General features: G+C 35.8%; 2 protein-coding genes across 2 annotated transcripts; both read left to right on the forward strand.

Annotated features, from left to right (window-relative positions):
* Positions 1 to 13,668: 13,668 nt before the first annotated feature.
* Positions 13,669 to 22,522, forward strand: LOC129276326 (TP53-regulated inhibitor of apoptosis 1-like). Its single transcript, XM_064107879.1, has 3 exons — positions 13,669 to 13,759; positions 16,370 to 16,525; positions 18,507 to 22,522. Exons 2-3 carry the CDS (start codon positions 16,382 to 16,384, stop codon positions 18,594 to 18,596), a joined length of 234 nt encoding a protein of 77 aa, XP_063963949.1. The 5' UTR covers positions 13,669 to 13,759; positions 16,370 to 16,381; the 3' UTR covers positions 18,597 to 22,522.
* A 152-nt stretch (positions 22,523 to 22,674) lies between these two features.
* LOC135153334 (uncharacterized) lies at positions 22,675 to 24,753 on the forward strand. Its single transcript, XM_064095901.1, has one exon. It carries the CDS (start codon positions 22,675 to 22,677, stop codon positions 24,751 to 24,753), a length of 2,079 nt encoding a protein of 692 aa, XP_063951971.1.
* The last annotated feature ends 750 nt before the right edge of the window (positions 24,754 to 25,503 follow it).

Below are 25,503 nucleotides of genomic sequence, written 5' to 3' on the forward strand. Positions count from 1 at the left end.
AATTATTTTTTGTGTTTGTAAAATGTAGTTAATTTCTGTCTGGTAGATGGTGCCTGTGAATGATGAGTCTACTGGGCTTGCCCCTGATAGTGTAGAAGAACGTAACGCCCAGACAGACTATCAATATATTTTTTTTCAATTTTTAGTAATTGTAAGAATGTAGTTAATTTCTGTCTGGGAGACGGTGTCCTGTGAATGATGAGCCTACTGGGCTTGGCCCTTAAAGTGTAGAAGAACGGAACGCCCAGACAGACTTTCAATTTTTATTTTTTTGTATTTGTAACTTTTGTAAGAATGTAGTTAATTTCTGTATGGGAGACGGTGTCCTGTGAATGATGAGCCTACTAGGCTTGGCCCTTAAAGTGTAAAAGAACGGAACGCCCAGACAGACTATCAATTTTTATTTTTTATTTTTTAGTATTTGTAAGAATGTAGTTAATTTTCGTCTGGGAGACGGTGTTCTGTGAATGATGAGCCTACTGGGCTTGGCTTTTAAAGTGTAGAAGAACGGAACGCCCAGACAGACTATTATCATTTCTTTTTTTTTTGTAATTGTAATAATGTAGGTAATTTCTGTCTGTGAGACAGTGTCCTGTGAATGTTGAGCCTACTTGGCTTGGCCCTTAAAGTGTAGAAGAACGGAACGCCCAGACAGACTATCAATTTTTATTTTTTAGTATTTGTTAAAATGTAGTTAATTTCTGTCTGTGAGATGGTATCCTGTGAATGACAGGCCTACTTGGATTGCCTCTTAAAGTGTAGGAGGACAAAACGCTGAGACAGATTATTAAGTTTTTTTTGTATTTGTAAAATGTAGTTAATTTCTGTCTGGGAGAAGGTATCCTGTGTATATAATGAGCCTACCGGGCTTGCCCCTCAAGTGTAGGAGAACGGAACACCAAAACATACTATCAATATATATATTTTTTTTAGTATTTGTAAGAATGTAGTTAATTTCTGTTTGGGAGACGGTGTCCTGTGAATGATGAGCCTACTGGGCTTGCCCCTTAAAGTGTAGGAGAACGAAACGCCCAGACAGATTATCAATATTTTTTTATTTTTTTTTGTATTTTGTAAGAATGTAGTTAATTTCTGTTTGGGAGACGGTGTCCTGTGAATAATGAGCCTACTGGGCTTGCCCCTTAAAGTGTAGGAGAACGGAACGCCGAGACAGACTATCAATTTTTATTTTTTAGTATTTGTTAAAATGTAGTTAATTTCTGTCTGTGAGATGGTATCCTGTGAATGACAGGCCTACTTGGATTGCCTCTTAAAGTGTAGGAGGACAAAACGCTGAGACAGATTATTATGGTTTTTTTTTGTATTTGTAAAATGTAGTTAATTTCTGTCTGGGAGAAGGTATCCTGTGTATATAATGAGCCTACCGGGCTTGCCCCTCAAGTGTAGGAGAACGGAACACCAAAACATACTATCAATATATATTTTTTTTTTAGTATTTGTAAGAATGTAGTTAATTTCTGTTTGGGAGACGGTGTCCTGTGAATGATGAGCCTACTGGGCTTGCCCCTTAAAGTGTAGGAGAACGGAATGCCCAGACAGATTATCAATATTTTTTTATGTTTTTGTATTTTGGAAGAATGTAGTTAATTACTGTCTGGGAGAAGATATCCTGTGTATATAATGAGCCTACCGAGCTTGTCCCTCAAGTGTAGGAGAACGGAACACCAAGACATACTATCAATATATATATTTTTTTTTGTATTTCTAAGAATGTAGTTAATTTATGTTTGGGAGACGGTGTCTTGTGAATGATGAACCTACTGGGCTTGCCACTTAAAGTGTAGGAGAACGGAACGCCCAGACAGATTATCAATATTTTTTTATAGTATTTGTAAGAATGTAGTTAATTTCCGTCTGGGAGACGGTGTCCTGTTAATGAGCCTACTGGGCTTGCCCCTTAAAGTGTAGGAGGACGGAACGCCCAGACAGATTATTATCATTTTTTTAATGGTTTTTTTAAATGTAGGTAATCATTTGTTGCATTTTTAAAATGTAGTTTATTTCTGTCTGGGAGATGGTGTCCTGTGAATAATGAGCCTAATGGGCTTGACCCTTAAAGGACAAGTCCACCCCAACAAAAAGTTGATTTGAACAAAAATAGAAAAATCCAACTAGCATAACGCCAAAAATTTCATCAAAATCGGATGTAAAATAAGAAAGTTATGTCATTTTAAAGTTTCGCTTAATTTCACAGTAATATGCACATCCTTTTCGGTATGCAAATGAGGAGACTGATTACATCAACCACTCACTATTTCTTTTGTATTTTATTATATGAAATATGAAATATGAAATATTCTAATTTTTTCCTCATTGTCAAGTGAAACAATGATTAATTCCTCCCTGAACATGTGGAACTAACATTGTTTAATACTGGTCTAGTCAAGTTGGTCCTTATTGTCAAATCTGTAAAAATTGAAATATTGTATAATTCAAACAATAAAAACAAAAGAAATAGTGAGTGATGGACATCATCGACCGTCTCATTTGCATGTCACTGAGTTGTACATGTCATTTTTTGTGAAAAAAGAGCAAAACTTAAAAATGTCATAACTTTCTTATTTTACCACCGATTTTGATGAAATTTTGAGCGTTATGCTAGTTTGATTTTTCTCTATTTATTCAAATCAACCGTTTTCTGGGGTGGACTTGACCTTTAAAGTGTAGGAGAACGGAACGCCCAGACAGACTATTATCATTTTTTTTTTTTTTTGTATTTGTAAGAATGTATTTAAAATCTTAAAGTGTAGGGAACGGAACGCCCAGACAGATTATTATCATTTTTTATGTTTATATTTAAATGTAGTTAATTATTTTTTGTGTTTGTAAAATGTAGTTAATTTCTGTCTGGTAGATGGTGCCTGTGAATGATGAGTCTACTGGGCTTGCCCCTGATAGTGTAGAAGAACGTAACGCCCAGACAGACTATCAATTTTTATTTTTTAGTATTTGTTAAAATGTAGTTAATTTCTGTCGCTGTGATGGTGTCCTGTGAAGGGCCTGCGGACAGAGTAAGAACGCTTTTTACAGGTCAAGTCCATCCCCAATAACAAGTTGATTTGAATGAAATGAGAAAAAATCAGGAAGTGTAGCACTAAAAATTGTATAAAAATCGGATTTAGAAGAATATTAATTATGGCATATAAAGTCTTGCTTAATTTCACAAAACAGTTGTAATTATGCACATCCTGGTCTCTATTCAAATGAGGAGATATAGAAGTCACATACAATTTTTTTTTGTATTTTATTACCTTGAAATATTCTGATTTTGTCTTCATTGTTTTTTGTCTTCAAAGTTTTGATCCTTCTTAAATATGTGGAATCTGTCGCCACACTTTATGGTTCATATAAGTTGGTCCTGGCTTATTGTCAAATCTGTAAAATTTGAAATATTGTATTATTCAAACATTAAAAAAAGAAATAGTGAGTGGGGGACATCAACGAAAATCTCATTTGCATGTCACTGAGTTGAGCATAAATTATGACTTTTTTGTGAAAAATAAGCGAAACTTAAAACTTTCTTAGTTTACATCCGATTTTGATGAAATTGTCAGCGTTATGCTTGTTTGATTTTACTCTATTGATTCAAATCAACATTTTACTTGGGTTGATTTGACCTTTTATTTTGATTTCTTAATCAACTCTGTTTATCATGAACCTTCAGTAATTGTTTAAAGTTGGTTTAAGCAAGTGTTTAAAATCTTCAAAAATAAAGTTAAATCTTTAATAGATAATTTTCAATAAATTAAGCCTGTTTATCCAAATCAAATAATGCTGTAAAGTTACTAATGTAAACAGCGTTGTATATAAAAAAAAATATGAAGCGTTTTTTGTGAATGATGAGCCTTCCGGGGCCTGCCCCTTAAAGTGTAGGAGAACTGAGGTTTTTTTTCAAGTATTTGTAAGAATGTAGTTATCATTGACAGGACACCATCTCTGGCTGTTTTAATGGTTTTAATTGTTACGTTCTGACCATGTGTATTAATAAGCGACGGAGCGAAGCGAACGAGTAAATTTTCCGTAGCTGGGAGTCTGAATGTTGTGCAAAATGGTTTTTTTTTAACCAAAACGGAAATATGAAGATTAGACAGTCAAAATGTACTTGATGAAAACTTATTTACTCGTTGGTTTCATGTAAAATGAGAATGGAACAAGATGCCATCAACATTATCAGAATAAGGGTGCCTTATAGAAATGGATTACACGCTCTTAAAAGAAAGAAGTCAAACTGACTAGATCAGTAGTCTGCTGGGTGCAATATGTCTAGTCACACTTATGTATGTATAGTTAGAAATAACTCTGTTCCAGTCCAATACGCCTAGAAAATAGTCAAAAATATGACTAGAATAACAGTTGCACCCAGCTGACCAGACTGACTATATATAGTCAATTTGACTGATTTGTTTTTTAGAGTATATGCCATAACATACCACAATATAAAACGTGGAACATGGCACATTGATGCAAATGGAAAATATTGCTGAAAGGAATGATTCTGAACAGTTTATACAATTATATACAGAGATGATGCAACATTCTAATAAATAGGTTGTAATTAAAAGGTTCATTCACATTTAATCTTTTGCTAATAAATATTATTCTAACTTTCTCATGACTTGGGTAATCGTAAAGGTACGGGAAATTTTTCGGTTCGGAGCGACCGCGCGAGAAAATTTGCGTTCTTAAAATGCAAATTTTGGCAAGTTTCAGCACTTGAACAGCTGTTAAAGATAAATTAACGCATTAACAGTATATATCACCGAATAAATGATGATTATTTTTTTTCTTGAAACGTGGGGGATGATTGTATAGGCCATCCCCTCTTCCGAAAGTTAGGGGACACATCCCTCTATCCTCCGGGAGTTCGTCAGCATCACTGAACTGCAATTCTTACTAGAAACGACCAAACTAGTACTACAGGTCGAATAATGTAAATCAATATTCTTAGAACATTGTAAGCAGACGTAATTCACTCCGTAATGCAGAATAGGAATAGTTTCATGAGAACATAAACGAAAAAACCTTTAGAAAAGATGATTCTTAAAAGTTCTTAAATCTAGTTAATTCCAAATTCATTTTCAGGCAAAATTACAAACGAAGTTATAGATTTATTATTATGCCAATTAATGGAATAGACGACTTCCCACTAATTTGTCACAATCCAGTTATCTGTTTGTTTACAAGTTTTTACAAACTATCTTTCAGTCTCCTTTTCCTGAATTTATGATTATATTTGTCATGCATGGGTGTCGATCCGTATTAATTGTTCGGGATGACAGACACAAATATTGTTCGCTGTGAGCAGTTTTTAGGTGGATCAGTGACGTGATAAGCCAGCAATTTTGAGAGGACCAGACATGGTGTATGGGCAATAAGTAACAATATAGAAAAGGCTGTGAGGAGGCGAAGCAAGCGAGCTAGCTAAAATTTTGACTACTTGATACAAAAATCTAATTTTGTGATTTACGACATGACGTATTTATAAAAAAAACCGCAGAAATCGTCGGTAAACTTATCGTGTAATTAAATTAAACTTTTCATTCCCTACAGTTTTAATATAATGACATCTATAAATAGATTATGATTATAGTTGAATGGTTGTATGAGATGAAACATGCATCTACATGCATGTCACGTGTTTAATTCTGCATGATAAAGAATAGCGGTAGCAATCTCTATGATCAGTGGCGAAACAGGCGGGGGGCAGATTTCACCGGGGAAATAAAAAAACGGGAAAGGAGAAAAGGAAGAGAGAGGGAAATGGAAAGAAAGAAAGGAAAAGAAGACATGGGAAAAGGGGAAAGGGAAAGATGAAAAGGAAGAGAAAGAAAGAACATAAATAGGGAGAATGGAAGGAAAGCGGGAAAAGGAAGGAAAGAAGAACATGTGAGGAAGTACAAAATATCCTGTAATACTAATACATTAGCATGATTAGCAAGAGAGGGATATAAAATCAAAAGATATGACTCAATGGCACTGGCAAGAGTGACAGGAAAATAGCGGAGAAAGAGGCAAAAAGAAACGGGAAATGAAGGAAGAGCCAAAAGCTAAATATTGGAAAATCAGAATATGAAGAAAAGGGACAAGAAAAATGGGAAGAATTTAAAAACACGAACGGGCTGCCGAGAATTTAAAAAAATATAAAGAACGGGGAAAAGGTGGATGGCGTCTATTATAAAATTGCTAAATTTTATGCAATAATGGTCGCAATCAGGACAGATAAAATCCTTAGCCAAGGTTAGCCAAGGGCTTGTTATATCTCCCTATAATAATAATAATAATAATACTAATTAGACTTATATCGCGCTAAATCCACTCTGTAGAGCCGTGCTCAAGGCACTTTTTAGGAAATTATAAAAGAAATTAAGAAGAATTGAAGAGAAATGTTTTAAGGTATTGTTTGAAAGTTTCAGAGGTCAAGCACTGTTTGATGTTTTCAGGGAGGCTATTCCATAACTTGGAGGATGAGTGAACAAATGATCTGTCCCCCAGGATTTGGAAACTTTGGGGGTAACGAGAGAACTAGGAGAGGAGGAACGTAAGGATCTTGAAGGGGTATAACTTTTGATCAGTGTAATGAGGTACTGAAGAGCCATGGACACAGTGGAAATTTAACAACAAAATCTTGAACATAAAACGTTGAACATAATACGTTGTTTTACAGGGAGCCAATGTAGGATCTTAAAATAGGAGTAAAGTGAGTGCGCCTGGTGGATAGAGAAACGGTGCGAGCGGCAGCATTTTGAAGTTTCTGAACTTTGATCAAAGTTCAGAAACTTAGTTAGTCATGACTGTTTCTGGGGGTAGATTGAACAAAAGGTAGTTACCAAAATCGAGACGGGACGAAATTAAAGCGCGAACCAATTAAATGTCCTAACCTATTATAAGAAAAGCTTTACCCTGGCTAGATTTACCGTAGTAAAAAGCCTCTTAATGTTTACTTTGGCTAAATTTCCAAAGCTTCTATCACGTAATTAGAATTTAATTTCAAAATAATTTTAAGAAGCCAAATTTTTACAATTTTTTTTCCACATTTGCTATGTTGTGCTGCCTCAAAATATTTCGTTCATTATTTGCAACTGCATTAAAATGTGTATGTACCCGCGATTTGATAAAAAAAGGTGGCCATCTGCAATTTATAAAAATATCACGAGGTTCCGGGGGCTCCGCCCCAGACCAGTGGCGGCACCAAGAGGCACGGGGGGTATATTTGCCCCCAGTGAATTGCTCCCCCTCCCGAAATATGAAGAAATGTATAGTTAATACTATCAAAAGTATCCTACTAAAGCTGCATGGTGCTCCAAAACAACTTTTTCGTTCTTTAAATTTTGAATTATTTCTCATTCATTCACTGTTGGCTCCCAACAATTTTTGCCACTCACATAAATCTTTCAGGTCATTACATACAATTCAAAATTTCGCTCGCGCTACGCGCTCGCAGTAACTGTTGCCAGTAAATTATCTGTTCACATATGGGGCTTAAAAATCCAATGTTCAAGTCAATATGCTTCTCGCGATTAGAATTTTTATTATTCGGTTTAGCGAGATACACATCCTGCGTATTCATAAATTTCATAAATAAAAATTTTCATCTCGCGCTACGAGCTCGCATTATTTGTTTAATTAGATAGCCATCCAGTTCATGATTACAAAAAGTGCTTAAAACGTCCAGTTATCATCTCAGGATATCAAAAAATTTCAGCTCGCGCTTCGCGCTCGCTTTATTTATTTGGTGAGATATCATATTCGTGACCCAATTAATGCAAACAGCTAGTCCTTAACAGTTCCCCTTTCAAGTCAGTAAGGACTACCTTGAAAAAGATTAGCTCGCGCTTCTCGCTCGATTTTGTGAAATCGGCAAAATATATGTGTGTCGCCCCCCTCTCCCCAAATGTTCTTTTGCATCCCCCTAGGTTAAAAATCCTGGTGCCATCATTACCCGGAACCGATCCGCATAGTACTGGCCCAAAAAGTTCTACAACTGAGAACAAAAACGAAAAGATATCAGGAAAGGAAATGAAAAGAAAGGAAAGGAAGATGTAAGACATAGTGTTATTTTCTGTATATCATGTCAAAATCAATTTTAAAGTCAGATTGTCATGAAAAGGTGATTTTTTTCTCGCTCGCTCGGGACTTATATATTAAGCATCTTTGCCGCACGTGCCATGCTGTGCCCCCTCTTTTTCGTAATTATCACGCATTGAGCTAATGCTCGGGCACAACATAAAAAATTCTGTTTATACCATGATATGACCGGGAAATTTTTGGCTCTTGCATGTATTTCCCTGTAAATGGTAAACAAACATTATATAAATTAGCCAATAATTTGATTGAATTCAATTTTCCAATCAAATACAAATGAAATTCAAAACTATTTAAGATCATCAAAATAGTTCCAATTGACCCGTTGCCATAGTACCGGCTCATTTTCCCCCAGAAAAGTACAAATTTTGATTTTAAGTTGTAGAATCAGTTTTTTGTTTCATTTTCCCTGCGTTTAGGGTGTGATAAACAGAGGAGTGATTTTTTTCTATATGTATAAATACAATCTCATTCCATTGCCATGGCAACCAAGTGATACCTAATTTGGTAAAATAAGAAATAACATGGTAAAAAAAGATAATGGCGGGAAATACAATAAAACCGACCTAATCTATATGCGTTGGGTTTTATTTATAACAAAAACTACAGTAAGTGTTCTGCATGAGTTTATTGGAATGATAGGAACTGATGTTGCCTTGACAATGCTTGAATGTAAAGATAGATATCAATATTTCAAATGGCCCGTTGCCATGGTAACAGCTTATTTTATTCAGAAAAGTATACATTTGATAAAAACATTATAGAATCTGATTTTCTTTCATTCTAGGGTGCTCAACATAATATGCTTGATAATGTAAAAATACCACCTCGGGCCATTTTCAATGTATAGGCCTATAATCATATCGACATAATTATGTACTCAAATACTGGACAATTTTTTAAGAAAAATGGTTCTTAGTGCTATTCTGCATGAAATCCAGTAATGTAACTCCAAAATGACCGCAGTCATTCTGAGTAAAGTGATTTGGGTGTTTTGTGCTAAAAAGAGTTCAACATAAAGGGGGATATACACTTAATAAATGAAAATTTAAAACTATATCAGGAGGTGATGTAGTCTTGACCTCCTAATCAGAGATTATTGCCATTGAGGTAAAAATAACTTAGAATTCTTTTATTAAATGAATGGGTTTTTCATGAAAGTCCCACATTGAGTCTAAAAATGAAAGAATTTTACCTAATTATCCTCAAAAGGTCAATTATATCTAATAGGAGGGCAGGATTACGTCCATTCGCCAAATGAACTTTGGCGTTATATTATCTTGAACAGCTTTCTAAAAAAAAAAAAATACATGCATTTTAACATTTATAGCACTTCTTCATAAAATCGGACTCTATTTTTTTTTCAATTTATTCTGTTCTTGTCTAAAATGAGCCGTAACCAACCATGGCACCGGGCCATTTGCAACATTTATATTTATAAATACATTGTACAATGAAGCGTTGCCAAGGGAACATCAAATTGCATCTTTCTGATGAATCCATGCAGAATACTTACCGTAAGTTTTGACGCATGTAGATTAGGTCGTTTTTACATCACAGAATTAACTTTTTCTACATGTTATATTTTTACCAAATAAGTTGGTATTTGGTTGCCATGGCAATGGTCTGAGATGGTACTTACACATTTACCAACAATCAACCTAAGCTTATCAGAAATGAAAGGGAAAAATGCGACTTTACATGCCTTTATCATTTTACCTCAATGGTTCAAAGTAGAGCAACAAGACTATTTCCAGGATTTAGATAGAATCTTATAGTGTTAAACTGAATCTGTACTCCTTACCGCATAGAACGAGGGGACGTAGTCCAGGATAGGCCCCATAGACAAGGGGTCGAACCTTGTTTTTTTAGATATACAATGTTTTTTGATGGTTTCTTGTCAATTCGAGGGTGCTGATTCCGAATCTGAATGATGCCACTCTTGTAACCTTGAGCATTTTCCGCAAATTGGCAAAATCCAATATGGCCGCCAAAATATGCAAATTACCCATGAAAATCATAAAATTGCCAACACATTAGCTATAAAATGCATGTAGTTGTTGTGCAGAAGTGAAATACCAATTGGAAAAGCGATATTTGACAAAATATTTATTTTATTGATATTCAAAATGGCCGCCATAACCCCTGTATACTTTATTACTTTAGCTCGAGCTAAAGCCGGGGTAATAATAGCAGCGCTTTGTATCCTCTGGCAAAAAGCGCTTAATAAATCCAACTATTATTATTATTATTATTATGTAGAATATGAATGGGGAAAATATTTTTTCAAACAAGAACACTATTATTGCATGTGATTGTGACCTGCGAGTGGACTACTGTCTGAAAACATGACTATTAACAAAACTATGTCATTTGTATACTATCTAATGTGATAAATGCTGTATTATGATATTCAAAATGGCTGTCATTATAGACCCCTTATACTGTGTACAATATATAAAAGGGGACAAATAATTTTCACAACCTTTGAATTTGTTTGACTTTAAAATGCCAATAACTGCGAAATATTGGTGTAACACTGTCTGACAACAAGGATTTCTAACGAAACATATCATTTCCCTTGCAATTTCGGTAATTATGCTGCATGTTGACATTCAAAATGGCTGCCATAGGCCCTATCTGTATTATGAACAAAGCGAATAAAGAAACTAATTTTTACAAGAGTAAAAACAATAAAATGAATGTAATTGTAATCTATACGAGTGAAATATTGTCTAAACACATGATTTCTGGCGAAACATATCATTTAATTTTTCATGCATGAGATAAATGCTGTATTGTAAAATTCAAAATGGCCCCTATGGGCCCTTACAGTATTATCTACAATGTAAATGGGGACAAATACTTTTGAAAGAATTAGGATTTGCCTGACTATGAAATCCATATAATTCTGTTGTATAAGGAAAATATTGTTTGAAAACGTGATTTTTTTAATGAAATATAACATTTCCTCTCCCATAGGTGATAAATACTGTATTTTGACTTTCAAAACGGCCGCACAAGCCCCTACAAATTCTGTAACATGCGTATAGGGAAACTAATCATCACCAGAATGAGAACCAAAAACGCACGTAACTATGTGATGTATAGGTAAAATTTGGTCTTGAACATGATTTCTGACTAAATACATCACATAATGATTGAGAAGGTAATAAAGGCCTTACTTTGAAATTCAAAATTGCTGCCATAGCCCAAAGTAGTATGTACATTGTAACTGGGGACAGATAATTTTGACAAATTTTTTACTATGAAAATGGCTTAATTTTGATGTAAGTGTTAAGTATTGTCTAAACCCAATGATTTCTAACGAAATATATCATAGCTTGTGTCATAAAGGTGATGAATGCAGCCTTTTAAAAATGAAAAATGGCCGCCATAGTCCCTTATCTTAATATGTAAAATTTGAATGGGGAAAGATAATTTCCACAAAGAAACATATTGCAGCCATTTTGAAATTTAAATATAGCATTTATCACCTAAATAACATAAGAAATGATCTATTTGGTTACAAAATCATATTTTCAGACGATATTTCACTCATACATGCAACACCATTTAGTCAAGCAAAGCCAAATTCTGTTAAAATTATATGTTCCCATTCACAAAGTACATAATAGGCCTACTGTTATGGCCTGTAGCGGTCATTTTGACTTTCAAAATACATTATTTATCACCTACCTGGCAGAATGAATGATATATCTTGTTAGGAATTATGTTTTCAGACAATATTTTACTCTTAAATCACAATTATATGCATGTTATGGTGCTGACTCATGTGAAAATTGGTTTCCCAGATCGATTGTACATAATACAGTCAATGTCTTTTGGCGGCCATTTTGAAAGTCAAAATACAATATTTAACACAAATATGAAACCCGAATAATATATTTCGTTGCAAATTATATTTGAAGACAGTATTCCACTAATTTACCACAAAAAATACGTTTTAGTGCTCACCTTGTGATTGTTTTTGTCCTCTCTCACATCGTAGATCATAATTTTAGGGCCTTTGGCGGTCATATTAAATATCAAAATACAGGGTTTATCACATACATGGCATGTTAAATAATAAATTTCGTTAACAAAAATGTTTTTAGTCAGTATTCCACTCGTTTATCTCAACAAAATGCATTTTAGTGCTCACTCTTGTGATTTTTTTGTGTCACCATTCACATTGTACATAATAGTGTTAGGGCTTTTGAAGGCCATTTTGAATATCAAAATACAGGATTTATCACATAACTGACATAACAAATGATATATATCGTTAGCAATCATGTTTACAGACATTGCTTCACTCATAGATCATAATTACTTGCATTTCAGTGCTCAATTTTGTAAAAATTAATTTTCCCCATTCATATTGTACAGGGGTCTATGATGGCGGCCATTTTGATATCAAGAAAATAAATATTTTGACAAAAATCATTTTTTCAGATATTATTTCACTCTGGCAGCACAATTGCATGTACTTTAAAGCCAATGTGTGGACAATTTTATGATTTTCATGGGTAATTTGAATATTTTGGCGGCCATATTGGATTTTGCCAATTTGCAGAAAATGCTCAAGGTTACACGAGTGGCATCATTCAGATTCGGAATCAGCACCCTCGAATTGACAAGAAACCATAAAAAAACATTGTATATATAAAAAAACAAGGTTCGACCCCTTCTATCCTGGACTAACGTGATAGAAGTATTTAAATATTGTATGGTAGAGTCGATTCAGAATCCCTCTTCAAGAGATCCCAATACCAGGGAACAAGAGGTCATCCCTTCAAACTGTTCACTACTCACTGTCGGTTGAACACCCGCAGCATTTTTTTGTCAGTAAAAGAGTGGTCCAATCTTGGAATAGTTTGCCTGCAACACTAGTAATGTCCTCCAGCATCGACTCATTTAAACACGTATACCCAGTTGTTGTGTGTCCGGACAGGTTGTGTGTCCGGACGATCAATTTTAGAAAGTCATTTGGAAAAAATTACAAGCGAAGTTTCATCAAATTTTAGTAAAAAATTTTAGAAAATATTATAGAGAACAAAATAGAAGATGATTACAACTATTGAATTCATATTTTTAGTGTAATCTTATGACAAAAAAGAAGGCTTCAAAAATATAAAGTGTCCGGACACCCGATCCCCCATCCTACGGACGGATTAGATTGTCTGACATCCACCCCGCACTGTACTTGTTAGACTTTAATTATACATCAAGTGTACGTGTTTACGACCGGGAGATAGATCTACAGGCCCGCTCTACAGGACTACCTACACTCCCGTACAGATGATGATGATGATGATAGACTCATTGGACTCTTTTAAATCCAAAATTACTCAAAAACCTAGTAAGTAAGTGACCTGCTAACTTGGTGATCTCACACTCATCATCAATAAAGTTGGCGGAGTACAGCAAGTCTGCATATGCCATAGAGATGTATACTAATTATATGGCATATGCCCAGACAAGACAAGATGATCTGCTTTCATTTATCAATTCAAATTTATTTGTAATTTGATTCGTTGATTGTACCATACTCCGGTAAGGACTTTCGGTAGCTATCAAGGGAGAAATCGTCGAATTCTGAGACTGCGGAGGCTCATGTGTAACATCAAACCTCCTGAAATCGTAGCCATAGGTAAGTCATACAAAAATCGACATCTTTTTAAATAATTTGCCAGAGGTTACTAAGCCATGGCCCATGGCATGCATGGCCAGCTTGATCACGTTTACACACTACAGTCCCATTCGCTTAATATTGTGTTTCTGTTCTTTGTTCTCCCACTCCCAGCCAGGCAGTGACCGATGACCAGGCATAGTTAGTATGGTAGTACGGTACTAGTAGATCGTATTACCGTCACCGAACACTTTTCATGAATTTAATCATATCAAACACATTATTCTCATAAAATTCACCAAACTTTCTACATAAATACACAATTACCTACAAGATATAAATATGTAAAAATTTTGCCGAAATTGTTTAGGCCTATCCCTTTTACGATATTACTTAGCTTCCAATCGGACCCCTCTTCGGATGTGAAATATTTTGGTCACTTGAAAAAGGTATCGTATTACCGAACGTGTGTTTTCTATGGGAAAAGTTGAGAAAACAACAAAATCACCGATGAGCCATTTTGACCATATTTTTTTATTATTTTTAGAATATTAAGACTTTGAAAATGTGTTTTTGACCATTTTTCATCATCTTTTTATTCAATTATTGAACTTTGAAGTTCCCCTTGGAAGGATGTTGCAAAGTTTTAGTCTCATGAAATTATTTTCTGACGCGTACGATGCGCGCGTTCGGTAATACAATGCCGGTCGGTAATACAATCACTCACTATACACGTAGCCAGGCGGCTTCTTGAGAGTAAAAATCATTTACTAACGTATGCTTACTCTCAATGAAGCCAGGGATTCCTTCCTATTCATCTGCGTGTACCGCCAAAAAACCTGATACTTTCGCCCCTGAGATTTCTACTTTCCTTCTAAAACATCTAGCCATAACTTTAAGCCAGGCATAAATCATGCCCTGTACATCACTTAGGCCTACATGAGATAAAACTTCATTTCCGACATTTCTACGCTCTCGGTTTTATTTTTAAACAAGAATTCATTAAAAAAATGAGAAAAATATTGTGAAAAGACGGAAGAGACTTGCCCGATGTTTACGCCGCCATCTTGTTTCCTATTGTACTTCCCCAACGTTACGGACACGTGCGTCGCTAAAAATGAGCTTGCGCTAGTGATGTTTTTTATTTGATCGAATGGAGTAGAGTGCGGTCACGATGTTTGGATTGTCATGATTATAGCTAAGTGGGGTTGAGATCGTGTTTTGTGGCTAGAAAGTATTTGTATTTTGTTGAGATTTTGGAGTAACTGTTCCCTGCAGTTTGAGGAAAAATATGTTTTCCTTGATTTTCCGTTTGAAAAGCCACTTTCTAAAGGCCGTTTCTGTGAATTCCATGAAATCGCGGAAAATCACTGTGTCCCTACATAATAGCGGGAATAAGCGGGTATTATCGACAACGAGAGAAAGGTTATTGATATCGCTAAGTGGCAAAAAACAAGCGATTATCGACAGGACTAGCGATAAAGACGTTATCGATAACAGGATTAACAGCCCTATTGAAAACTACATTTAGTGTTTAAAGGGGAATTCCACCCAGACAAAAAGTTGATTTGAATAAAAAGAGAAAATATTCAAATGAACACTGAAAATTCAATTAAAATTGGATGTGAAATAATTTTTTTTAATTTAAGTTTTGCTTATTCCCAAAACAGTTATCTGCACAACTCATTGATTTGAAAATGAGAGAATAACATTTATTATTTCTTTTTTTATTTGTTGTTTGAAGTATGAAATATTATTATCTCATGATTATCAAGTTTTATTTCTTTCCAAACAATCATGAAGAGGGTCCTTATTGTCAAACCTGTAAAAATTGAAATATATAAGTTAGACAATAAAAAAAACACTTGTGTGACATAATCAGTCCTCTCTTTTGCCTATCACTGAGTTGTGCATACAATTATATAACTCTTTTTTGTGAAAAAAATAAGTGAAACTTGAAATGTCATAACTTTCTTAATTCACATCTGATTTGATGGAATTGTCAGCATTGTGCTCTATTGATTGGAATCAATATTTTCTGAGGTGGACTTGTCATTTGATTTTGTTATAATTTCAGAATATTTGTAGCCACCCTATAGTTTCCTTATATATCAAATCATTAAATTTGAAAGTTACAGTGTTTAAAGTTTTCTTTTGAAAGAAAAATAAATGTAGTACTGAGAGAGGGTGCTAAAAGATCAACTGCTGAAGTGAAAAATAGGTCCCAGTGGACCCTATGCTATTTTGTAATGTTGGAATGTTAAATGTTACTTGAGTATCATACTGGGCCTTACCAAAGATTTAGATGGCCTTTGATATACATGTTTTAATGTCTTTTACTTTGAAGCACTTGACCCGAAACAAAAACATCTCTAAAGAATAGTGAGATGAAAAAATAATTTATTCAAGGCCCTCGCCCACTGGGGTTCTGATATCTGGCCAACATAGCACCACACATTGTGCATTTAATGGGTCTAGACAGTGGTGACAATGTCTATTATGATGTCACAATTTGAATAGTATTTTCTTTGACCATACAGCCATTTTCTTTGGGGGGGGGAGGGGGTGACCAACCAAGGCATAAAATAATGCTATGTAATGTACACTGTATATATTGTTTATCTCCTTCAGACAATCTAAAAAATGAATAGCCTGAGTCCTGACTGTACAGAATTAAAACATGCATATGATGCATGCTTCAACAATTGGTTCAGTGAAAAGTTCCTGAAAGGAGACTCAAAAGATGCATGTGGGGATCTTTTCAGGAAATATCAGGAGTGTGTCAAGGTCGGTATAGTGTACATTTAATTAAAATCAATGTTATTTCTTTGATGACATTTCTGGATATCAGTATTTATTTATTTACTCTTTGTTGTTGTGTCATTAATAGTAATACAGCCTTAATTTTCAATATTTGTATGGCACAGTGAATTTTCAGATGGGAAAATTTACAAGCAGTGTTATTTTGTGTAGAAGATGTAATATTCTAGTCTTTCTACTTCTATGATTTACTTACTTTTGCATCTAGTGGCATCCCTGCCCCTTAATTTGTTGCAAAAATAATCACCTACAATATCGTTATAATTATGTTTGTTATAGGTCTACTGATCGACAATCAGCTCATATTATTGTAGAGAATTCTCCAAGCAATTTGTGGTTAACTTACTGGCCCGTATTCTGAAGTCAGGTTAACTCTGTGCCAAAAGTGTCAAATTTTTTATTAAGTTGTATATTTCTTATGTTTACTGTGCTCTTTCCTGATTCATCGATGGTGAAGACAATCATCTTTTTATACTTCCTAGACAATTATGAATGACTTGAGAGGCAAAAGAGCTGAAATATGATATCTCTACTGTTAGTAATTTATGTAACAATTGGCTATCCATACTTAAACCACAACTTTAAACCTGGCAGTCAGTCCGCAAGCCCCTGTGTTAATGAGCAAATGAGCAAGATTTATCCAAGTCCTCTCGTGGCTGAATTCATGTCCCTGCAAAATCTCGTGAATCGTGAGACTTTCTTTCTCAAAGAATTTAACCACTTTCTCCTTGAGTAATATTGATTATTTTTGTACCATGGGCAAGAGTAAATGTTACTCTTTTATATTGGTCATTTCTTTTGAATTAGATATTTTGATAAATAAGTGAATTTTTTACCTGAAAAGATGCATCAAACAGAATTTTCTTCCTCTGTTTTCACTTGCAAATTGTGCAACATTTTGTGTTTTAGGCACCAACATTATTTATATCATCAGAAAGCTCGAACTCTATACTTTCTTACAATGTCACTCTTGATATGTGGCATCTTTTAGATGGGTCAGCAGCCAGCTTTTTCCATCAAGATGCAAGACGAGATTTCTGAAATTTCTGAGTAACATAAAATCCAGAGTTCTGATTGGCTGAATACTGTTTTCAAAACAAACAGTCACGGGTAATTTGAAGAGATTACCACATGGTGAGTGTGGCCTTGCAGAGGCCCAGTGTGGGGAACATTGGAATTTGCGTGGGTGTGTGGTCTCTATGACCAATCAGAGCGCAGTATTGTTTTTGAGCTGTAAAATGTACTTGGCCTATGAAAAGCTGGCTGCTGACCCATCTAAAATACATCTTCTTATAAAAATTATATCATATTAAAGCTTAGATCTTCAGCTTTATCATGATCTAAAAATCATTTGTGCCCAAACAGAAATTAAGTGTGAAAACAACAACTTTTGTTGCATGAAAAAAATTATTTTGTTTCATGTTTTAGATCAAAAGTTTTTCATATATTACAACATTCTTTTAAAAATCCAAACACATGACCTGAAAGAATGATTCTTCTTTACAAAGATCCCAAAAACATGAAATTTGGTCAATATTTAGAGCAGCAATGGCCAAATAAAAAGAGGTGTTTTGGTTCGCACCAAGCTCATTAACTATGCAAAAACCCTCTAGTCATGAATATCACTTTGATAAAAGAAGCTACTTTTTCAGGGCTTGCGGACTGACTGCTGGGTTTAAGTTAAACCTGACTTTAGAATACAGGCCACTGGCTTTTAAAGGTAAATCCTTATTCTTTATAAACATACTTTTTTATTTCGATATATTCATCTTATAAAGTCTGTCATTTAAGGGAGATATATTTTGCATTTTGATTATGTAAAGTAATCATAAAACAATCTCGCAAAGATTACATTCTTTAATTTCCAGATTTTCGTTTGAGAGCTTGCATAGTAGATTGTAGATGATTCAATTCCCCCTTTGCATGATTTAAATCTGTTTCATTACAGAATGCCATTGTAGAGAAGGGGATTGATATAGACGAGGTAGAGAAGGTTGTAATAGGAACAGAATCAGAGAAACAGCCCCCTCCACACTGATGTATTACCGATGGTAAGCTAATCTTAGCAGTAGTTGATGAACTTTTACCTCACTTCAATTGAGAAAAGATGGATTAATTGAAAATCATGCAGCCTGATGGTCATCCTTCCATGAAATCCAAGACATTTTATATCATCTCTCTTTTTTTTTTTTTTTTTACAAATGATGGATGATGCTTAATATATGCTTTATATATTGTTAGCATAAATTTCACGAACATGTATGTGGTATTCATGGGTGAAAAATTTTAAACCAGTAAAGTGATGATTACAGAGATTATAACTAATAATGATGGTGATGTTAATGGCAGTGATGATGATGAAGATGTTGTTGGCAGTGATCGTGATGATAAATTAACTTCAGTGTTGGAGCTAATTATGATGTTGATCATATAGACGTCTGATATAAAATTGTGATTACTATGGTGGATGATGATGAGAAAGGATTTGTAGAATAAACCTGGAAGAAATGTCTTTCTTGAAATATTAAACTTCAGTATGTGTAATCCCTGTGCTGTTAGTTTACACATAAATGCATTGTTTAAAGGAAAAAGAAAATACTAATAAATGAGTAGTTCATAAATAAAAACAAATTTTATCTAGCCACAGAGTATATATATACTCTGTGGCTAGATAAAGATTACATACCCTCAAATCGTTGTTAATTTTGCTTTATACATGATTTTTGTATTATCATACCTTTTCATAATTTGTTTTAATTTGTTTTAACATCTCATAATGTTTGTTAGGATACTTGTACCCTTTTCTCAATGTTAATGGCTATTTTCCTGTTCACATGGGCCAGAATCTTAGCCTTTAACCTTTCTAAGGAAATACTTGCGTTCTCACTGTACAAAATTCTGTAACCCTGGACTAGTGGTAGGTTACATGTATTCATGAGTGCTTACCTCTGATTGGAGAATAGGGCTAGCTCCATTGTGCCTTTGGCATGCATGGGGTATCATCCTTAGTGGCTTGGTTTCTGATGATAATTCTTAACTACAGACGTCCATGCTAATCATCACAATTGCTAGAGTGTTGGGGGTGATTCAAAAGATTTAAGTATGACTAAGAGTTTCACTGAAATGCCTAGTTGCGTGCTTGGCTTGGTTTCTGATGATAACTCTTAACTACAGACTTCCATGCTAATCATCACAATTGCTAGAGTGTTGGGGGTGTTTCAAAAGATTTAAGTATGACTAAGAGTTTCACTGAAATGCCTAGTTGCGTGCGGCATAAGACATTACCGCATTGGTCAGATCATGCGAAGAGGCTGCGCACTACTGCGTATTAATCAATAAGATTGTGTGTTGCCGTGTTGCGTACCATTTATGCATCAACATTTAAGTGCGACACTAAGTAGTACTTAAATCTTTGTGAACCCCCCCCCCCCGTACTATTGATGGGGTTAGCGGTTAGCCTACTATGTTAAAAGGTCATAAGGGAAGAAAGTTGACTAAACTTAATCCTGGACTGTAGATGGAGCTACATGTAACTTGATCATTTAGAAAAGGGTACAGTATTGATCGTTAGAAAAGGGTACAGTATTGGTCTTGGATATGCAGCTCATATAGGTTGAATAATTCTTTGTGCCATATCATGATTCTGAGGTGCTCTGAATCCAATCAATTTCTTAAAAGTCAAGTCCACACTCTCCCCCCCTAAAAAAAAAAAAATTATAATAGAGAAAATTCAAACGAGCATGACAATGTATATTTCTGCCATTTCAAAGTTTACCCTCATTTCACAAAGAGTTTATATGTGCACAACACAGCTGATATGCAGATGTGAAAACCAATTTTATGCTGATATACACACTCACTTCTTTTTTTGTATATTGTAATATGATATGTGAAATATTCAACTTTTACTCCAATAATGTAAAACTTGTATTGATTTCTTATAATCTAATGTTATTTTTATAGGAATTGATTTTCTCTAACAAAGATTCAGTACAAATCTTTGTTTTTATATATTTTAGATAAATTGAATATGACCGTTCTTGTAATGCAAGTGACACTTAAACATGCCATAACTTTTTAATTTATTTTAACATCAAATTTTCAGTGCAGTGCCTGCCTGATTTTACTCTTATTTGTTCAAATTAATTTGAACTTCTGAAATTAACTTCTTCTTGTGGTGTATTTAACAATAGATTTTTGACAAATGAATGCAAGTATTATATTTTATATTTGCTTTACAAGTCTAGTTACATTGGATAAATATTGCTTTGTCTTAAGCTTGTTTTATGATAACTTATCTTGAAATGCCACATACATGTACATGTATCAGGGATTATTTTATTTGTAGGTATGTTTATATATATTTGATATTTCTTGATTGATTTTCAAATGATACAATAATACTTTTACTACAGTCTTGTAGAAGTGTTTTTTTTTTTAGATCTTGAAAGCACATGTTGATAATTACTAATAATTTGTTTGAACCACAATCATTTGCGACAGTTCAAGACTGCCTGAACCTATTGAATATTTCAGTGATTTTGGAATACATTGATTTGCTATGAAAAGTAATTGATTTAAAAAAAAAAAATAATAATATATGTATTGGTTTACTTAAAACCGCTTAAGATCAGTTGGGAAACAAAGATGTGTAAATATTGACTTGTTGAGTAATTAATTATTGTTTTCAGTACGTCTGGAAATTTTTTTTCAGCCCTGAAGCAGAAGGAACAGTTTAAAGTGCATTTTCAGTCTTCAATACAAAAAAAAGAACAGTGATAACATCTTGTGGCACAAAAGAATAACGATGTTCCTTTTTATATTGGAGATAATTCATGAGTTGTTACTTTTTTATAAATACATTGTTTCTGAAAGTGGTACTCCGGGCCGAAAATGATATGAATTAGAGTAAAGAAGAAAACATTGAATACAGAAGTTATTGAATTTTACAGTTTGCAAATGCAGTAGAGCAAGCTGATGATCATGTCTACACTTTACCTTTTCTTACTCATTACGTGTATTGCAAGTATTTAATCAAATCAAATGACTTGTGCAGGATGATTATTGAATATCGCAAGAGACATTAAAGGAATACTAGCACTGTATGCTTCCAAGTCACAGTCAAAACCATTTTAGGTACATGTAAATAAACTCGTAGGTTTCATTATAAAAAACATGCTTTCCTCCTGATTTTGAACAATTAAGTCATCTCAATCTCAATTTGTTTTCATACTCCATGAAAGTGCATCAAATACCAGTCATTATATTAGTAATATCAGATCATCATCAAAGCTCGGGTCAAAACTTTGATGAAAGTACTAGTACGTATTTTGTCGTAGGTCCATTTAATGGACACATCCACACATTTTCTTATTCATTGAAGCTTATATAAGAAAGTGCATCTGTCAAATCTTATGTTGCATGTGTATATTCAAAATTTAATAATATTTAAAAATAAGATAATTTCAGGGTACGGCTATTTTGCTGTATGGCATATATTGCACAAAATTAAAGAGGGCATCAAAATTTACAATGACAATAATAGGGGCAATGAGTATAACCAACAAGAGCATCCACAACATTGCCCCTTCATGACCTTGCATTATCAAATTGTGTATCAAAGAATAAATGGGAGAAAAAAGAAAGAAAAGGTTTATGTTAATAAGTTAATGTTCCTGCTTAATTGAATTGTGTATAATAATGTAGACAAGACTGTCATAGACGTTCCACTTGTGAGAGTATGCTTCTCATGCTTCATGCATATTGTATGATGTGTTGTGCTCTTTTGATCAAATACAGTAATGAAAACCACACCGTCGACTCTTTTAACGAATTGGTAAAATCAACATTGTAATGATTTTGTCCATTGCATCGCTGTTAAATGTACTGCAATGTTGGCATATACATAGTATAAAATAAAATTGTCTATGCAATATGAGGAATAAATTTTATACAAAGATTAAATTGTGTTCTCTTTCCTTTATTGTTGGGGCTCCAAATTTACAAAGAAAATGAGGGAAATTATAATGAGAAGTCGGAAAAGGAATAAGAAAGTTATGGCCGTTTGAAAGACAAGATAAATAAGTTATTTGTGCCAATAGCACTAGCGTACGCCGATGCTGGTGACTACAGAAGCTTCTATGAAGCCATCAGGGCTGTTTATGGCCCAAGACACCACACAGCAGTACGCCGATGCTGGTGACTACAGAAGCTTCTATGAAGCCATCAGGGCTGTTTATGGCCCAAGACACCAGGCTCAGAGTCCATTACGCAGTGCGGATGGACTGACACTCCTCAAAGACAAGACATCTATCCTTACCCGATGGTCTGAGCACTTCCAGGCACTCTTTGGAGCTGACCGGGTTGTCCAGGACTCAGCAACCCTCCGCATCCCCCAGCTGTCAGTCAAGGAGGAACTGGATGTACCGCCCTCTCTGCAAGAACTTACAAAAGCCATTGAGCAGATGAAGAGTGGCAAAGCAGCAGGAGTTGATGGAATTCCACCTGAGATATGGAAATGTGGAGGACCAGTGTTACACAACAAGCTCCATGAACTCCTTGTCTGTTGTTGGGAACAGGGCAAGCTACCAGGAGACCTCCGCGATGCAGTCATCATTACCTTATACAAGAATAAGGGGGAAAGGTCTGACTGCTCAAACTACAGGGGTATCACTCTACTGTCCATCGCAGGAAAAATCTTTGCCCGAGTGCTCTTGAATAGGCTAGTACCTGTCATCGCAGAAGACCACTTCCCAGAAACCCAGTGTGGCTTCAGAGCAAACCGAGGTACCACAGACATGGTCTTCGTCCTCCGTCAGCTCCAAGAGAAATGCCGGGAACAAAATAAAGGACTGTACATAACGTTTGTCGACCTAACCAAGGCATTTGACACGGTGAGCAGAAAGGGCCTCTGGCTAATCTTGGAACGCCTCGGTTGTCCCCCAAGGTTCCTCAGTATGATCATCCAGCTGCATGAAAACCAGCGTGGCCAAGTTAGGTTAAACAGCCATCACTCCGAATCTTTCCCAATCACAAACGGTGTGAAACAGGGTTGTGTCCTTGCACCGACGCTGTTCAGTATCTTCTTCAGCGTAATGCTCAAGCAGGCCATGGAAGGTCTTGATGAAGACGAGGCTGTCTACATCCGCTACCGCCTCGATGGCAGTCTATTCAATCTCAGGAGACTGCAGGCCCACACAAAAACTTGTGAGCAAATATTTAGAGACCTTCTCTTTGCCGATGATGCTGCCCTCGTTGCCCATACCGAAAGAGCCCTGCAGTGCTTGACATCCTGCTTTGCGGAGGCTGCTCAACTCTTCGGACTCGAAGTCAGCTTGAAGAAGACGGAAGTCCTCCATCAACCTGCACCCCGGGAAGAGTACCGCCTTCCTCACATCACTATTGGCGAGACTGTGTTGAAGAGCGTTCACCAGTTTACCTACCTGGGATGTACAATTACTTCAGACGCCAAGATTGACAGGGAAGTAGACAACAGACTGGCCAAAGCTAACAGTGCCTTCGGCAGACTGTACAAGCGGGTCTGGAGAAATAAGCATCTGAAAAGGGGCACCAAGATCAGCGTATACAGAGCTGTTGTCCTCACCACCCTACTGTACGGTTCTGAGTCGTGGGTAACTTACCGCCACCACATGCGACTCCTGGAGCGTTTCCATCAGCGCTGTCTCCGGATCATCCTCAACATTCACTGGACCGACTATGTCACAAATGTTGAGGTCCTTGAACAGGCGGAGATCCCCAGTATCGAGGCCATGCTGCTGAAGACTCAGCTCCGTTGGGCAGGACACATCTCAAGAATGGAAGACCATCGCCTGCCCAAGATAGCCCTGTACGGCGAACTTTCTACTGGCAATCGTGACAGAGGGGCTCCAAAGAAACGCTTCAAGGACATCCTGAAGAAGTCCCTCGGTACATGCCATATCGATCATTGCCAGTGGTCTACTCTGGCTGCTGACCGTGCTAGCTGGCGACATATAGTCCATCAGGCTGTCTCTTCTTTCGAGGAATCCCGAAAAGATCACCTGAGGGAGAAACGTCGCCGCAGAAAGAATCGCGAAGCCTCAGCAGCCACACCAAACGTGACTTTTGACTGCGGCCGCTGTGGCCGGGCCTGTCTATCACGTATTGGCCTTGTGAGTCACATGCGTGCCTGCAGTCGACGTGGACTGCCTTTATAAATCTTCGTTCGCGAAGCAAGCCAAGAGAGAGACCTAAGGGAGGCAGACTGCCCCCCCCCCCCCGACGAGTCAAAACTCGTGCAGGGGACGTATCCCTGCCCCCCTGACGAGTCACAACTGATACAGGGGACGTGCCCCCCCCCTTTGAGAAGCGAAATTAATAATTTGTAATGTAAAAATGCAATAAGAACAGACGTGTACCCCCTGAACCTGAAGACTTTTTTTTTTTCTTGTCAAATTTTTTCGCGGACTAATCCTCCAAAAAATTTGCCCCCCTTCTGGAAAATCCTAGGTACGCCAGTGCCAAGTGGTAAGGATTTCTCCTGTTTTCCTAATTGTGAATTTATCATCGAAACACCCTTTCCTCTAGACATCAGTCAAATATGATTTACATGTAGTTAGACTTTGCGGAGTTAACTAGCAAATTAAACAAAAGTCGACACAATGAAGGGCGTTTCGTCTCCCGAAAGGCTTGACAAGCAAAACAAAAAAAATAAAAGGAGCCCAACTAAAACATTCTTTACGATCAAATACCCCCTCCCCTCTGGATACACCATTGCATATTGCAAGTTGTCCTTGTAGAAGAAAATGTATATTTTGTTTTGCTTGAATCTGTGCCAAAGGTGATGTTCACCAATTTTCAAAAGGTCTTCCGAAGACAACCTTTGGCATTTTATCGAGCATTACCGCAGTGGCGTAAATTCATGCAGGGAAGGGGGGGGGGGGGATTGATATGAATAAAAAAACGGT

This window comes from Lytechinus pictus, chromosome 2 (assembly GCF_037042905.1).
Source record: "Lytechinus pictus isolate F3 Inbred chromosome 2, Lp3.0, whole genome shotgun sequence".
NCBI lineage: Eukaryota > Metazoa > Echinodermata > Echinoidea > Temnopleuroida > Toxopneustidae > Lytechinus > Lytechinus pictus.